Source organism: Myotis lucifugus, unplaced genomic scaffold (assembly GCF_000147115.1).
Source record: "Myotis lucifugus unplaced genomic scaffold, Myoluc2.0 scaffold_491, whole genome shotgun sequence".
Classification (NCBI taxonomy): Eukaryota; Metazoa; Chordata; class Mammalia; order Chiroptera; family Vespertilionidae; genus Myotis; species Myotis lucifugus.
The window spans coordinates 579,283-596,940 of record NW_005871539.1 but is presented as its reverse complement, the minus strand read 5'-3'; the positions used below and the strand labels follow the sequence as shown (position 1 = coordinate 596,940).

General features: G+C 36.1%; 1 protein-coding gene across 1 annotated transcript in view; it reads right to left on the bottom strand.

Moving 5' to 3' along the window:
- The window catches only part of ATM (ATM serine/threonine kinase), an 83,471-nt gene that overhangs the window by 26,050 nt on the left and 39,763 nt on the right, over positions 1–17,658 (bottom strand). Inside the window, exons 23-30 of the mRNA XM_023744842.1 lie at positions 15,088–15,208; positions 12,783–12,956; positions 11,328–11,497; positions 9,966–10,212; positions 6,746–6,861; positions 5,458–5,584; positions 4,584–4,783; positions 586–760 (exon numbers count right to left, since the gene is read on the bottom strand). Of these exons, the coding sequence (XP_023600610.1) occupies positions 586–760; positions 4,584–4,783; positions 5,458–5,584; positions 6,746–6,861; positions 9,966–10,212; positions 11,328–11,497; positions 12,783–12,956; positions 15,088–15,208 (1,330 nt within the window). The remainder of the gene's footprint in view (positions 1–585; positions 761–4,583; positions 4,784–5,457; positions 5,585–6,745; positions 6,862–9,965; positions 10,213–11,327; positions 11,498–12,782; positions 12,957–15,087; positions 15,209–17,658) is intronic.

Sequence of the window (17,658 nt, the reverse complement as noted above, 5' to 3'; positions counted from 1 at the left end):
TAAAGTAAAATAACCAAACCCGTTGTAATAAATAACAACTTTGCTAACCTAATTCAGATAAACTATCCTAATTACTTCTAGGAACCCAGCTATTTCCATGCTTTAAAGTAATTCAACAAACCGTTAAAGTGCTTTCAAATAATTCAACAAACCATTGAAGTATTTCTACAGGATGGGCCTTGAAGTATAAAAATGCCAATATTATAGAAACATTTTATATAAGTAACTAGAGGCCTAGTGCACGAAATTCATGCTCTTGGGCGGGGGGTCCCCTCTGCCTGGCCTGCACCCTCTCGCAGTCCGGGAGCCCTCGGGGTGTGTCCGACTGCTGTGACCCTGGCTTCTGGCTGAGTGGCGCTCCCCCTGTGGGAGCGCACTGACCACCAAGGGGCAGCTCCTGTGTTGAGCGTCTGCCCCCTGATGGTCATTCCATCATTCAGTTGATTTGCATATTAGCCTTTTATTATATAGGATTTTCATTAAAATTAAGAATTATACTAAGTAAACATGAAATATTCAGCTCCTTTCAAGAATAATTTATACGTGTAATTCAAATATCATTTTGAAAATGGATTATGAAATTACCTGCTCCTGAATTTCCATCTGACTATCCACAAGGGGTATCAGTGTACCAACAATAACATGAAGATGATTTTCTAAAGCATCCTTACAGCAAGTCACTGCGGTGCGGCAAATGTGGCTTAACAGATCACAACAAAGGGAGAAGCTTCGCAATGACACATCCATAAAACGAGAAGGCCTGTTATGGGGGGGGGGGAAACAGTTAAGTTCTAGGCAACTAGTTTGATATAAACTCATTCTATCGTCATTTTTAGTCAGCAGCTCAAATTATGTTATGGCTTAACATAAAAGTCACTTTCATATCCAAATCCTTAAACCAAAAAAGAGAAGTGGCATCAGCAAAATGGTGGAGTAGGCAGCTCCAATCTCTCCTGAGACACTGAAAAACAAGAACTATGAGTTTGTTTCTGTTTTGTTTGTTCATTTGTTAGATTTCACATATAAGTGAAATCATATATTTGTCTTCTTCTGTCTGACTTATTTCACTTAGTATAATACCCTTTAGGTTCATCTATGTTGTCACAAATAGCAAGATTTCATTCTTTTTTACAGCTGAGTAAGGTTCCTGTGTGTGTGTGTGTGTGTGTGTGTGTGTGTGTGTGTACCACACTGTCTTTGTCTAGTCATCTATTGGTGGGCACTTAGGTTGTTTCTATATCTTGACTATTGGAAATAATGCTGTAATGAATATAGGGATGGATATATCTTTTCGAATTACTGTTTTGGATTTTTTCAGATATTCAGAAGTGGAATTGCCGGATCATAAGGCATTTCTATTTTGAATTTTTTAAGGAACCTCCACACTGTTTTCCATTGTAGCTGCACCAATTTACAATCCCACTAACAGAAACAAACTCATAGATACAGAGAACAAATTGATGGTGGCCAGATGGAATGGATAATAGAGGAATGGGTGAAAAAGGTGAAAGGAATTAGGAAATACAGATTTCCAGTTATAAAAATAGTCATGATGATGTAAGGTGCAGCATAGGAAATATAGTCAATAATACTGCATTACCTTTACTAGTATATTGTAAACCTTTTGTAGTATATTTAATTTTAATATTATATTTAGTAATTTATGTAGTATATTATAAACCCTTTATAGTATATTTATAAATGTCCAATCACTACGTTGTACTATGTGAAACTAATGTAATATTGTCTATAAACTGTAATTTTAAAATAAAATTTAAAAAAGTTTAATAAGGCATGCAGCAGCGCCCTAGCCAGTTTGGCTCAGCAGATAGAGCATTGGACTGTGGATTGAAGGCTCCTGGGTTCGATTCTGGTCAAGGGCACATGCCCGGGTTGTGGGCTCAATCCTCAGTAGGAGGTTTGCGGGAGGTAGCCCATCAATTATTCTCTTCCACCAGTGATGTTTCTATCTCTCTCTCCCTTTCTCTCTAAAATCAATAAAATATTTTTTTAAAAAAAGAATGTAGCAGCTCTACAGCTTGTCATGAAAAGATCTCCAAGGATAGTATAAAATAAAAACCATTTGTATCAAACAGCCAATTTTTTTAAAAAGAATTATCAGTACTTTGTTAGAACTCTTGTAAACAGTCAAAGATTTACAGCAATCAAACAAACTCTTCACCAAGAAAAAGGTAACCTAAAAACTGCAGCAAAGCTCTTTGGTGATTTTAGTTGCCCTGTCCCACCCTCTCCCCAGGTTGGCCACAGTCTTGAAAACTGTATTCCCCAACTGGTCCCTAGTTCTCCAGAAAGCAGAGCAGACCTCATTCACATATTACTGTGTATGTCTGTTCTAAACCTGTCTGAGAGATATTTGAAGGCTGGAAAAGCTGTGGGCATTGCTTGAAAACATTAAGCTAGCCAACAGCCCACAGCTGCCTGGGACCAAAGATTATTGTTGACACATACAACTGATTGCCTAGGAGGGAGAATTGGGGAGAGAGCTTCCTTGGGATATTAGAGCACTCAGATTCACCATACATTTGGGGAATTTAGGAAGCCACACACATGCCCAGGGTAAGATGCTTGCTCAAAAACTACCTTTGAAGACCATAAGCTTTCACTTTGGGCTGATCCCTAGGCTCAGTGCAAGCCTGGCTAAGGGCTGAGGGAGAGTTCTATCTGCTAATCTACAAAAACTACAAAAGGTTTCTCTCTCTCTTTTTCTGGTTCCGGGTATTCAAGGAAATCTCCATCAAAACACTACCTGAACACAAGTTAAGAACAGTCTTCAGTGACCACATATACAAGGAATACATTCTCTGTAAAAATAGTTGAATAAACTCATGAAGCAAATGGACTACTGTAGCCTTCAACAATAACAAAAAAAAGTCAAACCCAGGACTATATAAAGAACTGCTACAGCTCAATGACAAAAAGACAACATAATTTTTAAAAATGGGGTCAAGATGACAGCATACAAAAAGGTGATACTGGCATCCTCCCACAACCACATCAAAATTAAAACTAAACTATGGAACAACCATTATTCAGAACTGCCTGAGCTCTAGCTCAACAGAAGTCCTACAAATAAGGATATAAATGAAGCCATATTCAGACAGGTAGGAAGGATGAAGACCGGAACTAGCTGGTCCACATAAGGTGTGGACCCATATGTGGGGGTTAAAAATCGGGAAGGACATTTCCACTGCAGAAGAGCAAGGAGTTCCAGACGCACACCAGGTCCCTAGCCCAAGGTCACAGTGCCAGGAAGAGAAGTCCCCGTAACTCCTGACTGAAAATCAGTGGAGATTGTAAGACAAAGGGCTGATGGAATCCTAGGAGTCCCACTTAAAGGTGCCAGGGACATACTGGGAAGAACTGAATTATCTGGTTTTAGGGATAGGATTGAAGGGGCAGTTTTCTCCCATACAGAAGTGCTGGCAGAGGCCACTGTTCCTTTGCTGAGTCTCCAGCAATGTCCTCTCCCCAGTCCCCACCTCCCGGTGATTGCCTGAGGTCCTAACCCACCCAACTTGCAGCCCACCCAAGCCACTTCCAGTGGCTTTTCAATACAAATGGCCTGTCTTGCATCACGCTGTAACCTTTCCTAAAATCTCTCAAAGGTTCACAAACCCTAAAAAACACATCTGGCATTAGCATGCCCCACGCCCCTTGCTAACTGGCCCCAGGCCCAGCACTAATGGAAGTGCTATGCATCAAATTCGACTGGCTGATCCTGAGTTATATCCTCTTTTACAAAAAAAACTGGTAATCTAGTGAGTGAAGGGGTTTCTCAAGTTCTATAAGCCAATCGAGCAAACTACTCAGACACAAGGCAGGTGGGGTCATTAGAACCTATAATCTACAGCCAGGTGGTCAGAGGCACAGATGATAACCTGGATTTATCACTGGCATGTGATTGGGGTGGGGGGTAAGGGGAGGAAATCTTATAGAACTGAGAGCCTTTACCAGGGATCCTCAAACTACGGCCCGCGGGCCACATGCAAATACAAATATTGTATTTGTTCCCGTTTTGTTTTTTTACTTCAAAATAAGATATGTGCAATGTGCATAGGAATTTGCTCATAGTTTTTTTTTAAACTATAGTCCGGCCCTCCAACGGTCTGAGGGACAGTGAACTGGCCCCCTGTTTAAAAAGTTTGAGGACCCCTGCTTTAACCTCTGGGATCTGACACTGTCTCATCAACATTGAGTTGAATTGTAAGACACCAGCTGGGTCTGGAGAATTCCTTGGACATGTGTGAAAAACCTCCCCGGCAACCCCCTCCCACCCCCACACACACATTGGAATTGGTGACCAGAACTGCTATGGTAACATATATATTTCAAGCCATCTAAAATTAGAATTTTTATTTTAAAATGTTGAAGACCATTAAAAATTAAGATTTCTAGTACTTAAGATTTGGAGAAGTAGTAATGCAATTTATTTTTTAAAAAACCAGATAGATATAAATTCAGGAAACAATACTCTGGTGTCTACCTCTTACCAGCATATAAATTTTCAATTAAGATAACAGGGTAGAAAAATACTTCAATCTTGGTCTATATATATTATTTACCTTTTGTTGATATAGTGAATCAAAGTATAAATAACATCTCGAAGAACGAAGGCCCAAGCTCCTCCTAAGCCAGTTTTTATATCTTTCAGTAATAAACTAACAAACAGGTGATATATTTTAAGAATTCTGTGCTTTTTATAAACATTATTTGTTTCTGTGGCTTGTTCACATATGGCTAAAAGAATTTTCTGATAGGAATCCTAGAAAATAAAGATACATTTTAGTAAAAACTTGTCAAATCATATATACTGTGGTATAACAAGTACATTTTGTACTCAAAATTACAGAATTTAGTTTTGGATCTGATATCAAATGCTAAATATTACATTCAGAAAATTACTATCTTAAACATAAACAACTATTGTCAATTTATTTAATTTTCATACACTATAATTAAATAGCATAGTTGCCAAGCTGGTATGGCTCAGTGGTCAGCATTGACCAGAAGGTCACGGTTTGATTCCCAGTCCAGGCACATGCCCAGGTTGCAGGCTTGATGCCCAGTAGGGGGCATGCAGAAGGCAGCTGATCAATGATTCTCTCTCATTTTTAATATTCCTATCCCTTCCTCTCTCTGAAATCAATAAAAGCATATTTTTAAAAAATTATAGCATATTTTTTTAAAAATTCTGAGCCAATATATGACTAAAATGTAATAAAAAAATTCAGCCCTCATATGTGACACAATTCAATTAATACTGACAAGTAAAATACCAAGATATAAACTTGTAAATAAGTGTTTTTCTTCTTAATTTATTCAGTTGAATTTTCCATTTGTTTACTTTTTTTCTCCTTACAATGCACGTATATAGATTTTCTGGCTGAAAACGAAGGAATTCTCGTCTCAGTTACTATACTACTAATGTATACTTACAGGGCTTTTGGAAAGAATTTCTAAAATGCTTTTAAACTTGGTTTTATGGCAACTGCTGATATAGGCAAATGTTGCTTTAATCACATGCGATGGAAAATGAGGTGGATTAGGAGCAGGATCCAAATCCCTAAGAGTTATAAGAAAAGAGTCATCATTTTCAGAACAAACTAATCAAGAAAAAATAGACTTGTTGACAGACCAGTGAAATTCCAGAATAAAAATTTAGATTATAATAACCTCAAATTAAAAAATTATTTCTCTACTGAAAACTACTTTTAATAAAATGACATATCACAGTCTATATTCATCAACCAGAGTATTTACATACCTTTACCTTCTAGGATTTAATCAGTTTTTAAATGATTTGCTTAAAAAATCTTTTATGAAGTTAATGGTGATCCCACAAAAGAGGTTTAATGTCACTCATTCTACTTCAGGTCTGAATTAAAGCTCTATGCTAGTACTGTAAACAGAATACTATTTAAGACACAGCAATCAAACATCATCTGTATCACATGAAATTTTATATATATATATATATAAGTTTTATAAGTTTTATATATATATATAAATTATATATATGTGAAATTTTATATATATATATATATATATATATACACACACACACACACACACACACACACACACATATATATATAAAAGTACTCTGGTAGATGGTATTATTATTTAATATGCCTAGCACTATAGGGCATACCAAAAAAATAAAGGATGCTTTCCAGCCATTTACAAAATCAAGCTGGGAAGATAACTAACATTCATGTACAACCAAGTGGGTTTACACATCCAAATTACATTGTAGTATAGCAATATTCTGATAGCTAAGAAGGGTGATAAAGAAAAGGTGATAAAAACACAAGTCATAGATAAGGAGAAGAGAACATAAAATAAAGTGTCATAAGGAAGAAAATTTGAAGAGACAACCAATGGCACAATGCTCAAATACTACAGAAACAATGAAGAAAAAAGCTCACTGAATTTGCAAACAAACAGGTCAATTAGAAAGAACAGTAATTGCAGCAAGGCTAGAGTAGAAGCAGATAGGTAATTACTTCAATTCAAAGGAAGTCATTTTTAAAGAAATAATTTAAAAGCGGAGTATGTGCCTAAAAACTGAAATAGACAATTGAAGGTGTCAACCAATACATTTGCCAATAAACTTCTGAAGTTGCAGCTAATTCTCTAAGTCTAAAATACCCATACCCTGATAAATATATGATGGAAAAAATTAAATTTAACTTAAAAATAAATTAAAATAAAATACCCATACCCTGAAAAGTCACAGAGGTCAGTGCTTTGGTTGGCACCAGCAGTCCCAGGTTCATGTAATGTCATCAGTAACTCTACCACAATCTCTGGTAAATTAGTAATGAATAAATGGTCAATCTGCAAGGACATAAAATTAATTAAGTTTTTATGTCTGTGACCTTTAAGACAGCTCAAGGGGCTCATGTTATTGCCTCATTTCCAATATTATCCAGTGACTATAGAAGGAAATAGATGACCAAAGGCCTATCTGCAAGACGTACACCTAACTCCATTTTTTTTTCTGCTATGCAGCCAACTTATAAACTGAGAGGAAAGTAAAGAAACCACACCAAACAAGACTCCCTTAATATGACCCTTTAATTTTAAAGAATCATTTTAGTCCAGCTGGCATGGCTCAGAGGTTGAGAGTCGACCTATGAACCAGGAGGTCATGGTTGGACTCCTGGTCAGGGAATATGCACTGGTTGCAGGTTCAGTCCTCAGTGTGGGGTGTGCAGGAGGCAGCCGATTGATGATTCTCTCTCATCATTGATGTTTCTATCTCTCTCTCCCTCTCCCTTTATCTCTCAAATCAATAAAAAAATATATATATTTAAAAATAATCATTTTAATTGATGAAGCCTTCAGGTCTACATTAAATTGCTCAATCTAATCATTTCCTTGACAACTAAATTTCCCACTAATATGTACTGCTCCTCAATCTGCATTTTACTCTTATTTGGGACTGCTATTTCACTAAGAAAACTTGACTAGTAAAAAGTCTCAGTGACTAGCAATAATCATCTCTTTGTTCCCTGCATGACTTCTCCCTTGGTTGATATCCCAGATTCTGAAGCTAGTTGCTACCTACACTTCATCATCAACAATAGACTAAAACCCAACAGGAGCAAACTCTTTGTCAATCACTTCCTACTATAGGTAGCCTTACAATGAGCATAAATTCTCTACCTCATGGGTCTGCTACCTTACACCTCAGCCAAATGTATGAAAACTGTGAAAGTCTTGAGGATGAATTTATTAGCTCTCCAAATAAAGAATTATAGTGCTTTGAACTACAGGGCAAATGGCTGATTTATTTGATACACAAGGAGGTTTGAAAATATTTCCTAATATAACAGAAATATTTTTTAATGTGACAAGAAACCTAATGTAAAAATCCTATCCTTTCCCTCTGGCTTACATATCAATTGTCCATATCATCATTTCCAAGGTTTCAGCCCTTATAAAAATACAGCTTCATTTCAAAGTGTATCTATAATGAGTAAGGACAAATTGGCCAATCTAATTAACACCAGATGAAGCACGGCCAGTGTGGTTCAGTGGTTGAGCATCAACCCATGAACCAAGAGGTCCTGGTTCGATGCCATGGACCTCTTGGTTCATGGGTCGATGCTCAAGTAGGGGGCATGCAGGAGGCAGACAAATGATGTGTCTCTCTCATTAATGTTTCTCTCTGTCCCTCTCACTTCCTTTCTTTCTAAAAATCAATAAAAAAATATTACAAAAAAATGAGGAAAAATTAATGAATATTTCCTTGCACATAAGAAACTTCACTAATTTCACTTGATTCTCTAATAACCCAGATATGTAATCTTAGCTTTAGTATATATAAATTGTTCAGATGTCTAGATATAGCTAAACAATCTCACGGTAAAGATTTTAGGCTTTCAACAATTAACAGTTTTAGAAGATGCAAAGGCATAATAGTTGTACCAACACTTACTGACAAAAAAAAAAGAATCTATAAGACTGATTCAGATAAAGCACAAATTAGAGAAACAAAGAAAAATTAACTGATGACAACTTCATGCTAAATTGAGACTAACAAGAATTTTAGTATATTTCTTTTACCATGAAGCTAAGATATCAAGATTTAATGTAATAACTTTTCCCTCCTAGACTAATTCTGACTGAAAACTGCTATCGTTTGGTCTGAATACATAAAGAGACTAGTAAGATCAGGCCTGCTCAGAAGTCTAAGCTAGGAGATTGGGTGGGAGTGGGTAGAAACAGAGTGTCCCTCATAAATTCCATTACCTCCGGTATGCCAACATTCTGCTCTGACTGTCACATTTGTCACCAGACTAGACTTACAACCATCTGACTGGCAATGGTCTACCTAAGTAACTTTGAGTCTTGCTGTTCCATTTCTTGGTTCAACATAGATAACTGGGCAACCAAAAAAAAACACAAAAAACCTCTCAAAGTTCATCCAATTATAATTCTTACGTTAACCAAATTTGGTTAGTCACCGTTACTTACACTGAAAAAAAAAACTGAACTGACCAATCATCTTTTATCTTAAAAAAAGATTACTAGTGGGACAAAAGTAGGATACAGCTGTGAGTACATGAAACAGTTTATTCTTGTATTATTATTTAATTATTGTACTATTTTCCATAAGAACAACTGTAACCCTACTTTTGCCACGCCCTGTATATGTGTTTTAATATAAGTTGCCTCAAATAATTTTGAATTTATGTAAAATACTGTAAATCAAAAATTGTTAGATCCTTTTTTACTTGAGTCCATCTTATATCAAAAAATGAATATTTTATATATATACTAAGTGGTTAGGATGCATCAGCAAGAAAGAAAAATTCTACCTTCATAGTACTGATAGTATGGTTGTATTTTTCCTTGAAAAGTGAGCGGTTTAATGAGATTAAAGAGGAAATAGGAGGTAGTTGTGGAAACAAGGAAGAGCAGGGTATGGAAATTTGGGGTTGTATTTTTCCTTGAAAAATAATAAATTTTTAAAAGAAAAAAGAAAAAAAAATTATTCAAAAGTTATTTTGTTAAATATCTGATTAAAAGCATTTATTATTACTGCAAATTATCTGTTGTAGCTCAGTTGTTGAGCGTTGACCATGAACCAAAAGGTCACTGGTTTGATTCCCTGTCACGGCACATGCCCAAGTTTCCGGTTCGATGCCCAGTAGGGGCATGCAGAGGCAGGTGATTGTTGATGTTTCATCTCTAATCTAAGTTTTTATCTCTATATCTCCCTACCTCTCTTTCTAAAAACATCAATAAAAGCATATTTTTTTAAAAAGCCAATCAAAAGGAGAGAACACTACCACAACAATTCATGGACTGTCTATGCTAGATAGTGATTTCCACATATTAAGTTTAACTTCATAGATAAAGAGCCTTAAAATTTTAAAGTTACATCTCAGATCAATTAGGGGATAAAATGTAAGTAAAAGTTGAAGTCATACCTGTTTTCCTAGTAAGTTTTCATCTTTAAGCATATCATAAACTTTGGTAGCAGTCTCTCTTTGCTGTGCCATCCCACTGTCTCCTATACTCTCATAGGCAAAGTAAGGAAGAATATTAACAAGAATCTTTGGAAAACAGTCTATTAGAAGACACTTCCAATCCTTCTGAATGTGATTAGCAATGGATTTCACCTCATCAAAATCACTTCTGATCACCAGGTGTGGAATCAAAACTTTATAACAAGATCTAAAACATAAAAAATTTAAAAAATGTATTATATATAACTTTCAAAGTAAAATTTTTATTATAGTTCTTAAAATAATAAAATTCTTTAAATAAATATTAGAATACTATTTTATCTAGCTGAAGCTTTCTTACTGTAATTTTATAAATGGAAAAATGAAGTTAAGTACATTTTAAATAGTCACATTAAAAAGAATAGAGATCATAGAATATACTATCCTAATTCTATGATTAAAAAAGTAGAAATTAAATTTATGTTTACTTCTGTATATAAAACTAGAGGCCCAGTGCACAAAATTCATGTGATCAGGGTCAATAGGGGTCTTCTGGTTGCCGGTCAGGGCCTTCTTTCGTTCTGCAGCACCCCCTGGTGGTCAGCGCACATCATAGAGAGCGATCAAACTCTGGTCAGTTGAACTCCCGAGGGGACACTTTGCATATTAGGTTTTATTTATATATATGTAGATGATTGTAAAATGAAATGTGAAAGCAACTTGTAAATTCAAAGAATAAATGTGAATATTATTGCCAAACTGAATAAGGACGACTAAACAATAATGAACAGTCTTCCCATCATCCTATGTACACATTACTCTTTAGTTGTTTCAAACCTTTCCATCTTCAAAATTTTCTTCTCTACAGTTAGAGTTAGCAAAATAAATACTTTTACATTAAAATAGAAATAATGACTAAATGTCCTACAGTCACACAACAGAAAACAAAAACAAGGCAGAAATAACCAGTCACTATTAGTTTATCTTTCACTTTTCATAGAAAAGATTACCAAATGTTTAAGCTGAAAGAAACATTAAGATCTCCTTGTGTAATTCCCTTACTTTACAGATTAAAAAAATCAAGCCCCAACGAATGGCTTAATCAAGTCCCTACATGGCTTGTCTAAAGTCACATAGCTGGTAACTGGCACAGCTAGGACCAGATCCAAAGTCCAGGGATTCCCTTCAATACACTTTCATTAAAATAAGCTGTCCTGCTTCTCATACTATAAACCTCCCACATCTGTACATGGGGGGCTAGAGAATGGGGGTTAGGGGGGAAGGGCTGGGATTGCCAAACAGTCACCTAATTTTAAGGTAAACATAGTTCACATGTAAACCTACCTATAGAAATCCCCAATGTTTGTGTAGTTTAACAAAATAAAAGGGAAAGCAGATAAGCTGTGTTCAGTATCTTGAAGATTTAGCCATTCCAAAACCAGATAATCCAAATGAGAAGCCATGAAGTCTTCTAAACGTCTATATCCAAAAGTTTCAGAAACTTTTTCTAAAACCTATACAAATAAAAAAGAAGTCAATGCTTTAAGAAAATAGCAAACCAATATGTTATTTAAATCCTTGTTAATATTTACTAACAGTATAACTTTAAGCATTCATTTAACTTTTCTATATCTTGATCTACTCATCTCTAAGATGGGTATAATAAAAGTATCCACTTCAGCAAGACTAAATAAGAAAAATGTACTTAATATAATTAGCACCATGCCTGGCACATAGCAAGTTCTTAATAAATGTTAACAAAAACAGAAAAAGTTGAAATTTTAAACATTTAATTATATTCCAAGGGAAGGTCTAAAGCAGGAATGGGGAATCTTTTTCTGCCAAGGGCCATTTGGATATTTATAACATCATCACGGGCCATACAAAATTATCAACTTAAAAATTGGCCTGCTATATTTGGTCAAACAATCAATTCACTCACACCTCATGCCTTGGTAGGGCCAGACCAAATGATTTCATGGGCCTTATATGGCCCATAGGGCAGAAGTTCCCCACCCGGGTCTAAAGTAAAATAATTCTTCTTCTCAGTCCTAAACAAAATGAGAAAATACTAAACACTATATTCCACTTACAATAATAATTAGGTGATGCAATTGTATTTTTTTTTAAAGCAACTTATCTTAATCCTGAGAAGTAAAAGGTTAACTTGTCTAAGACTGATTACCCACAGGTTGGCCTACTGCAAAGCTCCATGGAAACCAGGTTGTCAGGATGCTGAATGGGATAGCAGGCTACTGAGCTGTCACTCGTTCATCATATAAAAATCTACACTGGAAGGGCTTGGAACTTCCCAAACCATGAATGCTGAGGTAGTGGAACAAGCCAGGAATGAACATTCTACAACACTGTGCTGATGAAATTGCAAGGCTAGACCCTGGTCTTCCTTTCCTAATCATGCAACTTAAAAGCTCTAAAATTTCATGCCTGACTCTGCTAGATCCCAATGCCCTGCCCCAGAATCAACCAGGCAGAACACTCACTACTGCTGTTCTCTCTGTGTTTCAGTCAATAAATGCTATTACAGAAGGCCTGGTCTGCATGACAACAGGTCATTCACCCTTGTTAGTTTAATGAATACCTGTGAAATGTTCCTGAATTGAATGCAAGAAATAATAACAAGGTATACAAATAAATACACTATTTTTAAACACATTATTAAAAAATAAAACTGTCTCTAAGTCTTTTGTAAGTGCCACTTTAAAATTCTAGTTTAACTTTTTTAATTGTTTAAAAGTCACCCAAGGAAGATTATAATAAAAAATATTCATCCACATGTACCTTTTTTATGAGGTGAGGTTCTAATCCATTATCTTTTACAGACTTGCATAGGGCAAACAAAGCTTGTTTTTCACAGACAGGACTACAGTATAAAACCACAGCCATCGTCATCAGTAAAACAGCTTTTCTATTATAAATCTCATCCAAAAGTTCAGGGTTCTCAGCACTGTGGGACTTTATAAATATTTAAACATTACAAATAAACCAGTGAGGATAAAATCAAAGTATACTATGACAACATTTAAGCAGGCAATGAACAGTTTTAAATCCTACAGTGACAAAGCTCAGAGTAGAGATTTTGAGAAAATATCAGTTTCTAGAGTGTCAAAGACTGCTTTTGATTATGGAAAGAATTGCTAAACATTTCAGTGATGTATAAAGCACATCAAAGAAAAAAGAGAAATTGCAAGTAGGTGAGAGAGATTAAAAGTTCCTCTTCAACTACCAAGTATACTTCATAAGATGTTTATGATCATTACAACAATATATACTTCTTCATATTTTTAAAAATATTTTCATATCTTTACCAAAAGGAACAATCAAAACATGCAACTAGATAGGATAACACATCCTTCAATAGTTATAATATCCCTACAAATATGTACATTTTTTTATTAGCTATACTTGATAGAAGTTTCTCTTCACATTTAGAAAAAAACTGCTACTCTCTGATGCTAGCTTTGGTTTTTGGTACAAGAAAAAGTAAGGATCTAATTGCTTTACTAAATGGCAATCAACATGCTCAAAAACAGCTATGAATCAACTCCACCTATTCCTTGTAAGAGATGGATCTACAGACTCACTAACATCCTAATTCAAAGTCTACTTTCCTTTTACTGAGAGCCAAACTCAACATGCTAGCTGCCCTCTCAAATGTATAGAAGAGCCCTAGCCGGTATGGCTCAGTGGATAGAGCATTGGACTGCGGACTGAAGGGTCCCAGGTTTGATTCCAGTCATGAGCACATGCCCAGGTTGTGGGTTCAATTCCCAGCAGGGGGCGTGCAGGAAGCAGCCAATCAATGTTCTCTCTCATCACTGATGTTTCTCTCTCCTTCTCCCTTCCTCTCTGAAATCAATAAAAAAATATTTAAAAAATAAAATAAAATGTATAGAAGATCAAATTCTTTCTATCAACATGTTCATGACAGTATGCTTCTATCAATGATGTCAAAGACAGACTCTGCTTTTTTGAAAGGCTGTTACAATGTTGATTCATAGTGTGCTCTCAAATGTAAAACTTCTTAGGTCTTTATCTAAAGGAATTGTTGTCAGGTCAATATTTTCCCTTTTTGCACATGACAGGCTGATTTTAAAATGTATGATATACATTATCTCTATTAATTTTACAATATTTAAACTCATTTTTCAAATCTATTGAAATATTTTACTAAATTCACATTCTTTACACAACTGTCCTTTTCAGTCTTGTGCTATCACAGACTAGAAAGTCATTTAGTTAACTGCCTCATATAGCTTTTACAAACAAATTAAAGCATAAATAAATGAATAAATTCTAAGCCTAGGACAATTTTCATTTTAAGGAAAAAAATCATTATTCTACAGAGAAATATGAAAATCAAGAGGTTCACTAAAGGACACCCTGGTAATTTGATATTCCTTATTAGAACATTTTTCTCAATCCATTTCTTCCTTTTGTTACCTGTTCTCTGAACTAGATTTTGTCCAGCTCTTACCAAAAAAAAAAATGTTTAATAAAAAAGAAAACCATTTATACTCCTAGAAAATTCAGGAAATTGTTTTCCAATAAAAATGCTACATATAGCCCTAATTGGTTTGTCTCAGTGGATGGAGCATCGGCCTGCAGACTGAAGGGTCCCAGGTTCGATTCCAGTCAAGGACATGTACCTTGGTTGTGGGCACATCCCCAGTAGGGGGTGAGCGGGAGGCAGCTGATGGATGTTTCTCTCTCATCGATGTTTCTAACTCTCTATCCCTCTCCCTTCCTCTTTGTAAAAAAATCAATAAAATATATATTTTTTTAAAAATGCTACATATAAGTTGAATCAAAGGAAATTGTCATTATTCTACTAATCCTGACCAACAAATACAAATATTTCAATCAGTTCATAGTTGTTTTAGTCTAACTTTTTTTTATTGTTGACATTATTACAGATGTTTCCCATAACCCCCACCCTTTTCCCACCTCCACCCTTCCTGCTATAGTCTAACTTTATACTGTAAACTATTAGATAGTAACTGTCTTGGGCCAATGTTGGTAAAGTAATATATGGTATGTTTATAGAAAGTATACAATAATAGCAAATACACATTACTAAAATTACCACTGCTCTCATTCCTTCCTGAGCTTTCAGGTACGCATTTTCAAAAGCTGTTTGCTGAAGCTTCAAAGGAAGTGCTTTCAATAACGTGGAAGAACTTGCTTGTTTCATATCCTGAAATAACCTTTAAAAAAAAGTGAAATAATGTTTTACCTGAAACCTTACTTCCTAAAACATATTACAGGACAAAAATAAATCACTCTTTGAGACATCCTAATAGGTCTTCTTTCAAAAGACAAGAAAATATGAGTGCACTTAAAAGAGGTTAAGATCCATTGCTGAATAATGGTAGAGTCTTTACCATATACTCCATTTTCCCCTAGAACCAAAAAGGGTCTCAAAGACCTTCTAGCTTACTGTCCAAACCTGAATTGGCCTGAACTCAAAGCACCCAAAAAAGGAAAATTGTCCTCTGGTCAAATGCCAATTAGAAGGAGCCACAGACTCTTATTAGTATATTAACCTGTCCTAATATTCAATCATCCTGAAAGTGAATAGCTTAATGGCTTGATGTTCCACTTAAATATTTTATGTGATGGGAAACAGTTGATCAGTGCCATTTGCAAAAAATCCTAGTATTTTTAAGGACAACTCTTCAATCAATTTTGTCCTTTATGCTCTTTTAGTATCAAGACTTTTAAACTTTTTGGTGTTCCTCTGATTCCTTCAATTTCTTTAATTTCTCTTAAAATGTCCAATTTAGATATCTAACAAGTAAACACCTAAAAAAGAAATCAACAAGTGCAATGTTCATGCCATTCTTGAATTTATACATTTTTGAATCTTAAGTGATTATGCAATGCTACTACTACACTGCTTTATTACATTCAACTTATGATCCTCTATAAATTCATCTTTTTTTAAGCTCTTTTAAAAAATGCTTTTATTGAAGTATAGTTTGCATACAATATTAAAATAGTTTCAGGTGTAGAATATAGTGACTCAACGTTTATATACAACGTGACCATCACACTAAGTCTAGTAACGATCTGTCAGCATGCAAAGGTATTACATTATTATTGACTATATTCCCTGAGCTTGTGTACTATACCTTCGTGGCTTATTTATTTTATAACTGGAGTTTGTGCCTCTTATCCCCCTCCACCTTTTTCATCCATCCATCCCCCTCCCCTCTGACAACTATCAGTTTTTTCTTTGTTTCTTTGAGTATAACTTCAGGGCTTTAACTTCAGTATATATTTTCTATTGTCTAAGACTTGAAGTAAAGCACACATTCATTAGCAATCCTTACAATGCACTATTGTTTACTGAAGAATCCCAAACCTGAGGAGTTAGACACAATTCTATTTATACAAACATTATTGTCATCATATTCAAACTTTGGACACATTAGGTTATCTAATCCATATAGTGATGTGACTGCTGGAGCAATTTCTTTATAGTGATTTTTAATTATTGGTCACTTACATGTGAACAACAAAGTTACTCAAATGATTTTCTGCTTTACTGTTTTTAAAGTATAATGTAATTTTTTTCAATACTCATTGATTTTTAGAAGTTATTAGACACCTATTAGCAAGTATTGTTTTAGGTGCTAAATCAACAGACAAAAACAATGCCATCAGGATCTTATATCCTGGGTAGTAGACAAACCTCATTCAACTCAACCACTTACTAGCTCTGTCTCACTGATCAAGCTACTTTATCTCTTTAAGCCAGAGAGTTTTCATTTGTAAATTGGAGAAAATAATGGTATCTAAGTGAGAGAGTTGTTAGAATTAAAATAAAATATAAAAGCCAGGCCCAGCTAGTGTGGCTCAGTAGTTGAGTATCAATCTATGAACCAGGAGGTCACAGTTCAATTCCCGGTCAGGATACATGCCCAGGTTGCAGGTTCCATCCCTAGTGTGGGGCGTGCAGGAGGCAGCCAACAATGATTCTCTCTCATCATTGATGTTTGTATCTCTCTCTCTCTCTCTCTTTCTCCCTTTTACTCTCACTCTTCCTATCCCCCTCCCTCTCCCTCTCCCTCTCCCTTCCTTTCTGAAATCAATGAAAATATCCTATCTAATAAAAGACAAAAAGGGTAATTAACCATATCTCCGCTACGCTTCCCATTGGCTAATCAGGGCGACATGCAAATTAACTGCCAACAAAGATGGCGGTTAACCACCAACAAAGATGGCAGTTAATCTGCATATGTAGGCACAATGATGGGAGGTGAAAGGGGAAGGACGGAAGAAGCCGCCTGCCGCTGACAGTGATCAGAAACCCAGGCGGCAGGCAAGAGCCGGGTGGCAGGGTAAAGGCAGAGAACCCGGGCTGCCTTTGCCCTGCGCGAACTATGCAGCTGGGAGAGGGGCGTGGGGCCGCTGGGAGCAGGGCGGGAACTTCCCGGGGTTTGCGTCAGGCAGCGGAGAGCAGGGTGCAAACTATGCAGCCAGGAGAGGGGCGCGGGGCCTCTGGGAGCGGAGCGGGAACTTCCCGGGGTTTGCATCAGGCAGCATGGAGCGGAGCACGAACTATGCAGCCAGGAGAGGGGCACCTGGCGCTGGGAGCAGGGCGGGAACTTCCCGGGGTGGGCTTCAGGCAGCCAGGAGTGGGGCCGGAACT